Source organism: Lineus longissimus, chromosome 14, assembly GCF_910592395.1.
Source record: "Lineus longissimus chromosome 14, tnLinLong1.2, whole genome shotgun sequence".
Taxonomy (NCBI): domain Eukaryota; kingdom Metazoa; phylum Nemertea; class Pilidiophora; order Heteronemertea; family Lineidae; genus Lineus; species Lineus longissimus.
This window is the reverse complement of record NC_088321.1, coordinates 13,831,959-13,840,312: the sequence shown is the minus strand read 5'-3', so window position 1 is coordinate 13,840,312 and position 8,354 is coordinate 13,831,959. Positions and strand designations below refer to the sequence as shown.

Below are 8,354 nucleotides of genomic sequence, written 5' to 3'. Positions count from 1 at the left end.
GTTAATCTGAAAACATTACGGCAAATTTGCGACCATTACGGCAAATCTGTCCTAGGGAAACTTTCAGCAATAAATTTCCGATGTCCATCTTACTGAGTACTGCTTATAATCTTCATTACATTGATAATCAGGGGGAACTTGTAGCAATCTTACGTAATCTATACCTTTGGTCTTGGAGTGAGAGACCTTGTTACCTGCTGTGATGGTACTGCCAAGGTGACATTATATCCCTGTGTCAAACCTCATGCTGAAAACTGAGCCCAGAAACATTTTCCTCACGGAATAAGTGGAAATGTGTAGGATCTCGGCTGGTAATAATAGTTTTAACTCTGTAGCGCAAATTTGCCGTAGTGAAGATAGATACGGAAATTTATCATGCAAAACGTTCTTATTGTTTAAATAACCACGGAAAGGAAATTACTACTCTCACGGCAAATGGAAAAACACTTAAATTCAGAAAAATAGTCCGAAATATCAGTTGCTCCACAATAGCTATATAAAAGGGATTTGATATATGAGGTGGGTAGATGATTTTTGCGACTTTCGTTGTGAGGAAGAACTCCAAAACAAGAAATATGAGGCAGATACACCCGACTCCTTACATCAGCAATTCTGTGGTACTTGTTGAATTTCAAACTGCTTCCGGCGCGTAACCTTCCTTGGTTATTCTCGTTGCGCTCCTTAGCGATGGCCCTGCAAAATCAAAATCAAATGCTATACATGTAAGTATAAAAAATCATCACATTGCAAAAAAATGCAGCACACTGGCCGCCAGTTCCGACGTCCAGGAGGAGTTTGCACGACTATCGCCGCATGATAGTTGGCGGCAGCTGAGAGGATCTCAGTGAGAGCACACTACCTGCGTAGACATTGCGCAGTTGACTTCATCAGTAATTGCACACTGTGGATTTTTCTGGTGTTTAGGCATTATCGGCAGAAAAGTCCTGGACACCGGACGGCCAATGTGCTGCAAGCTTTATGTCTATTTTAGTGAATATCGAGGTCGACGGTTGAGCAGTCAAATACCTACTTCCCAAGGTCGTCGATGACGACTTCCAACTTCATCCCCGTTGCGACCAAAGCCTTCGTTACATCACTCAAGGACTTCGGCTCGACTTGTAAGTCGCACTTTGCGTGAAGATCTTTGGGTGCATTCCAAAATACAGCCTGGAATCAAAATGAAGCAATCAGACAAATGATATACAAACAACTTAGGCGCAGCCTGGATTTCATGTGAGGGGGCCATAAATGGTCAATTTTGAAAATGAAAACAAAATTGCTCAATGGATTTTCCTGGTCAATTTCCAAAATTTTCCTTCAAAGAGTGTCGTTCAGACCACCCCTTCCCATGGCATAGCGCGCCTATGAACAAGGATTCATTAAGCTGATCGTGATGCCAAGAAGAGGATAGGTCTCCACTGGAAATGGCCCGAGTGCGAATAATCACCGGACATTTTATCGGCTAGATCCGAACACTGCATCCCACCTACTGGATTGCTTTCGTAAATACTCAAATGCATTTAGGCTTTAAACAGCCGTTTTTCGTATTTTCTTCTTTTACCTCAACTACTCACCCCAATTCTTCCGACAGAATACCAAGTCTGCAAGAACTGCAGCTGGTTTTGGTTCGTTGGCGTGAGACGGAAAATCTTGTAACTTAAAATAAAAATAAAGTTTCATTTCTTTTGTAGCACTCACTGTGGAGTCGTCTCAAAGAGCTTTACATTGGTGGCATTCCCCAGCCTAACAAACCTTTTTCTAAAAAGCAATTGGAACTCAGCCCAGGACTGGTCTCTATTGTGCTGTTGTTTTGTGTTGCGCGGCTGATACGCGTTTCTACCCCTCTTTTATAGGCTAACCAGGACGACCGAAATTAAAATCTTCGGACACGGTCAAAAAATGATTTACTTACCCGTCATAGCTAACTGGTTGATGTTTCGAGGGCTTGGCCAGGGCCGTCCCAACTAGAACCAACAGGACTGCAACTCCGAACCTCATTCTCAGCGGTCACGATGTAAAATACATCCATAGAAATGTGGTGTGAAAGTTATCATCTGGCCTAACGTGCCTAACCTTGACGTTATGCAATTGTGATCACGAATTAAAAGGGAAGTTATGAGATTTAAATCTTATCAGATAATATGGGCTCATGTCATGGAGGTGTGATTAAAAAGTATATGATTGAGCGTGTATCCCCTCCACTTTTAGTCAGCTGCTGCACTTGATATGGTACTAAATTCATAAACACACAAGGGACAGTGTACTGGTATATTTTGTGCGATTCGCAAATATTTCTGATAAAAACGAAATTTTTACGATTTTTATTTTGGTGGACTACGAAATTTCTTTCAATATTTTTTTGAATAAAGATTTACGGAAAAGTTAATATATTTTCGAGAGTGGTGGCTTTACGCAATTCGCGAAAATAAACACACGTGAGTTTTGCGATATGCTGATTACGCACTGATACCAATCTGTTAAAAATCCAGACAAGGCCTTCCGATTAGAAACAACACGGCATTTCCGCCGATAGTATCTTGAAGGAATTTCGCGATGATGCAGCTGATCGTCGTTTTGTTCTTCGCCTTCCTGGGATGTGCCCTCGCCGGGGGCCCGAACGTTGGGAAGCGCACTTATGGCGGGTACATTTTCCGAAATTGGAATTTAACTCATATTTGCCGAATTTAACTCGAGAAGGCTCCATTGACGAGTGTGTATTAAGAATACAGTAGAACCTCCCTTCGTTGGCGGACACATCCGTTAGCAGGACACCTCTCTAATAAGGACACTCATTAGACTCTGGATTGGTTATTTCTACATTTGACTTCTGTAATTAGGACACCTTTCCATAGTGGGCAAAATTTCTCAGTCCCAAGGGTGTCCTGTATAGAGAGCTCTAACTATTGTTCGCCCTCCCAGACACACCAAAGATCAATTACTGTAAATTGTACGTATGTTAGAGCGTATATTGGGACTAGCAACCATCACCCTAGCATTTTTTATTACCCTCATTACTTCAGACCTATTCGTAATCTTACTCTCCTTGGTGTTTCAGTTACCAAGTCTTTCGACTGAAGCCAGGAAACCAGAAAGGATTAGATCTTCTTGTGGATTGGTTCAAGAATGAAAGAGATGGGGTAAGCTTTCGTTAGTCAGCTTTTCGTTGCAGATACTTGATTGTCTTATAATACGTATATGATGGCGTCTATATCAATGAGAGTTTTTGAAAAGTTCGAACATTTCTTTTCCCAATTATTACTTTTTCAAAAAGGTCACCTTGAGTAAATTCTGGGGCCTGAACTATGATAACCTTTTCGACCCAGACACACCAGAGCCCACTCAGAACACGTCAGAAGGCCCTGAGTCTTTCTTGAAAGATCCTGGAATTCTTCGGGCAATGCCATAAGCCACCGTGGCCATTTGTTTCAGGTGAAACGGAAAAACTTGTCAGCGCTAAAACAATCTTCTTCGAAATCATTCATTAGATTAAGAAGAAATCTACCCAGTATTTTTTTTCTGGACACTCAGTCAATCATTCTTTTGCGGCGACCGATATGAGTTATACAGAACACGCGTAAATCTCTTGAAGTAATGATCTTAATTGGTATGGAAAATCTAACCATGATACCATATAACCGATTGTTTTCTGTTTCAGATAGATTTTTGGAGACCACCAAAAAGTCTTGAGGATTCAGTTGATATTCAGGTTGAGCCGGATTTCCTTGATACGGTCAAGAAGGAACTTGCTTCTGCCAATATCAAGGTGAAACTGCTGTTCGGCGATCTCGGAAAGTAAGTATTTCTAGACACTTAAGGATATAGTATGCTGGGCTATTGCCCGAAACCTGAACGGCTGACCAGGCTAGCGCTTATTCAGATTCCGTCGCATTAGGCATGTTAGGCGACTATTAGGAGTATCATTCCCCGTGATAGGATACTGGGCCATCGCAGGTTAACTTCCAAGGCGAGCCCGCACCCATTTTGTACTCCTGGGTGGAGGAATGCAAGGCTAGGTTAGCTGTCTTCCTCAAGGACACGGACATAAACAGCAGTGATTCTTCCTTGAGTCAAACCCACGATCTCTTGAATAACCCTGCGTGCTAACTCTGCCCACTTTCATCGCCGATTATTAAATTTACCATGAAATTTGTCAAATGTTTGTCGAACCTGTCTCTTATATAATCAGACACACCATCCTGCCTACTTCGCACGGGTATTTTTGTAGTGTGATAATGTCAAAAGACCATATTATATTGCTTTAAGGCAACGAGATAACCCTGTCTGTAATCGCTAATTAATCCTAATTTCGATCGATGACCTTCAATGTAGCCTACTGTTGAAATGTAAAACATAGGCCTATGCCTTGGCACGCGCTTCCATTTTGAATCGATACACAGCTTTTGATTTTCTAATTTTGAGATCCCCTTTTGTTGCAGAACAATCGAAAAAGAGCGCCAAGAGAATTCTAAGCAATGGAAGTCAGGTCTCAGCACGTTTAAATATCAGGCATATCATCGTCTCACCGAGGTGAATATGTCCACATCAACACTGGTAAAATCAAGACAAAACAGGCAGGAGGAATGCTGTGGCACTTTCTGATACTTATGTCTTGATAAAAGGAGAGAAAATGGGTGATATGAATAAAGACTAGCAAATGCTTTCATCTATTGAAGTAAAAGCATTTGCTAGACTTTATTCATATCAGCCATTATCCAACAGAGACTTAACTCAGCTCATCAATCGTGCTGATAAAACTCACGTTGCTGCATGGACATATGTATATATAAGTTATATATTTCTTCCTTCCTTTCTTAGTCTTTCGTTCTTCTTCTTTCACTTTTGTTTTTCTTCTTTTCCTCCTTCTGAAAGTTGAATATTAATAGATGTGCAATTGGGACCAATTTATAACTTCTATCTTCTTAGATTCAAACATGGTTGGACGACATCGCGGCAACGTGCCCTTCCAATCTGAACTGCGACGTCACAAGCATCGGCAAGACGTATGAACAGAGAGAAATGAAGATGATCAGAATCGGTGAAGTTGGACTCTCGAATAAACCAGCAATCTGGATCGACTGCGGTATTCACGCCAGGGAATGGATTTCTCCAGCTACGTGCGTTTATACCATCTATAGGGTAAGCTTCTCGAGATAAGAAATATCAGTGACTTTATCATAGAAAATGAACCAATCGAATTTTGGCGTGTAAGAAAAGCTCGAAATTTAAGATCGGCGAAGAATGGATATATCCACGCCAAGATTGGGTTCCAAATGCACACTTCACTTCATATGCTGAGAAATATCTCCTCAAGGCTTATAGCCCAACTGTACGACTTTATTGCATGTCATTCTTTTTGGACTGAAATTCTGGCGCTTGAATACATAATAGAACTTCAAGTGAGAATTGGTTAACTTCCCATGTTTTTTTTTGTTTTTCAAAAATATCATTTGGATATTTTCCAATGTTTTCAGTTTATCACGGACTTCACTCGCGGGTACTCCCGCGTGACGTCACTTCTCCGCAAGTTCGACTTTTATATCATGCCAAATGCTAACCCGGATGGTTATGAATATTCATGGAATATGAACCGGATGTGGCGTAAAACGGTAACCCCACAATACGACTTGGGCTCACCATGCATTGGAGTTGACCCGAATAGGAACTGGGATTATCAGTGGATGGGTAGGTTTTACAGTGTGTGATGCACTATTGCACTTCATTATTCATTGTTCTGGGCATTAGATAAGATGTATCGCAATGCGACATAAAACAGGTGTTCTACATGTAACTTAAGCTTATCGTAGAGCAAATGTGATTTAAAGATTCCGTCTGGAGTGAATGCCGTAATGTAAATCAATATTGAATCTCTGGAAACACACATTAAACGAGACAAACCTCCGTGATACGAGAATGCAAAAGGTTTCTCTTACGGTTACGGCGGCATGACTTCCTTTTACAAGTCTTCCCCAGGCCAGGACCCGGTTTCAGAAAGAAAGTGCGTTTTGATGACTTAAGTCTAAGAATTTCCTAAGTTTTTGCTTAAGTTGATTTACAAAGAATCTCAAGTCACTGGAAAACTGTACATGATTAGCTAGGCACTAACGCAAACCTCTAAACTCATTTTTTAGCGGCAGGAGCGAGCAGCAACCCGTGCTCGGATGGCTACGGCGGCAGGTCCGCCTTCTCAGAAGTCGAGACCCAGGCGATGTCTAACTTCGTATACGCAAACCGCGCGACTATCAAAGCATTCATCTCCCTGCACTCGTATGGACAGATGTTCCTGACGCCGTGGGGTGTAGGGTCTGCATTGCCAGCAGATTATACGGAACTGGTAAGAATGCATTTGCTTTTGACATTTTGAGATAGTTGGTTATGATAGTTTGAGATATGGGGAGCAACCAAACACATTTTGAGATCGATAACATTATAGTTGGTTAAGATAGTTAGATTTACGGGGCCCTCAAAAAACTTTATTTCTAGGAGTGTACCAAAGACGTCTCCAAATTCATCCCTCAGAAAATATTGCCCTTAGAAACAAAGAGGCGATTTCATTAAGATAAACTGTTCTTTATCATAGGTATTAGAAATTCCAGTTGTACTGTCCAAAAATGAATACAGTCTGTTAATTTTCCGTATTATCATAATCAATGTACACGTTATTTATTGTTTTGCAGTATCGTGTCGCTAGTGCTGCAGCTACCGAACTGAAAGCGATGTACGGCACAACCTATCGCATTGGCTCCATCACTACCCTGCTATGTAAGAGTTGGGTTCATTTGCCCCTGGCGATTTAGGCCTATCGACTCTATGAATGCTGTTTCCTGGGGGTCGATGTTATCAAGATTTGCCCTGATAAGCCTTTGATAAAACAGTAAAACAATGGGAATTTAGATCAAGATGTGAGCGGGGCTTTGTTTAAAGACAATAAACGTGTATTGGGGCAAGGCCTGAATTCTTTCCACTGCGAGGCAAGGGGCAAAATAATGCAATGATTCGGATGTGAAGGTATAATTTACGCGCCTTCCCCTATCAAGCAATCAAAAATAGCTTGCTTTTAATGCGGAACTTTGACCATCCAAAACATCACAAAGTCTGAATGTCCAAGGAAAAAAATAAGAATCGAATTGCAGTAGGAGCAGTGCAGAAAAACCTAAAAAAAACCCATCAAAGTTTTTCAAAACCTTAAGGACTTCCATTTCTCAGAGTGTTTATTTAAAATCTTTGGTTTCAGATGATGCAGCGGGCGGCTCAATCGACTGGACAAAGGCAGTAGCTGGTATCAAGTACTCCATGGCCTACGAGCTGAGAGACACGGGCACTTACGGCTTCATGCTACCCGCGAGTCAGATACTTTCCACAGCTAAGGAGACGTACGCTTCCCTGCAACGGTTGGCAGAAGAGATCCAAGTTTAGTTTCAGGCTACTATACCCTCAGTAAATATTCTTCTTGTTGAAAAAATCATCTTAATTAAAGTGGTTTTAAATCTCTATTGTTTTATCAATTGTTTAATCGGGTGGCCAATTAACTTTTCCAAACTGTTTGCTCCTTTCAGAATTTTTTAAAATTTTTGACTTGCTGATTTCATTTGCGGCAACATGGTTTCACGTGACGTCATCATCTGCCTTGTTTTAGGGACAAACAAATGAAAGAAAGTCCAAATGACCATGACAGCATTTGATTCAGTAACTGATAAGTCAGGCACGGGAAATCATTGTTCTGCCCTCCAATATGGCTGACCGTGAAAACACTCTATTCTACAAAGGACAACAGTTTCTTTCACATCCTTGCAGCCGGGCACATATAAAACGCATACTTACGACCAATTCCTGTTCCGACGTCCAATCGTTCTGCTTTGTCCCGCCGGCGTAGATGTAAATAATGTTACTTCCTAGTTGTTTTTGAGATGTAGAGCGCACACTACGTATGTTGACATTATGCTGCACTGAACGAACACGTGCATGTGTGCACGAGCAGCTCTGCATACATGTTACAATAACAAGGAATTTGCACCCCTTGGTATTGCGTCATGTACATGTATTCCACAGTGCTTGGCATTCAGTCGCAGGATTACAATTACGCGTGCCTTGTGAAGGGTCATCGTAATTGTCTTGAGAAAGAGGGGAAATAGATAGGACAGTCAACTCTAGAAGAGGTGAAATTGACAACACCTCATTATCAGCTGTACTTGGCGCAATTTTGTTCCTGAAGCCGCCTCCAGGTTTTCTTCTGCAAACTGGAAGAAGAAGGAGAAAAATAAGAAGAAGAAGGAGGATTTTTCAGAAAGGTTACCGTACTGAGTAAACAGCAAGCCGTTCTTAGGAACGAAATCAGGAAAGAAAAACAAGACATCAAA

At 41.4% G+C, this 8,354-nt stretch overlaps 1 protein-coding gene across 1 annotated transcript; it reads left to right on the top strand.

The window, feature by feature from the left end:
* Positions 1-2,553: 2,553 nt before the first annotated feature.
* Positions 2,554-7,418, top strand: LOC135498712 (carboxypeptidase B-like). Its single transcript, XM_064789093.1, has 9 exons — positions 2,554-2,642; positions 3,056-3,137; positions 3,656-3,792; positions 4,437-4,527; positions 4,924-5,136; positions 5,472-5,682; positions 6,129-6,331; positions 6,675-6,759; positions 7,232-7,418. Exons 1-9 carry the CDS (start codon positions 2,554-2,556, stop codon positions 7,411-7,413), a joined length of 1,293 nt encoding a protein of 430 aa, XP_064645163.1. The 3' UTR covers positions 7,414-7,418.
* Positions 7,419-8,354: the final 936 nt, after the last annotated feature.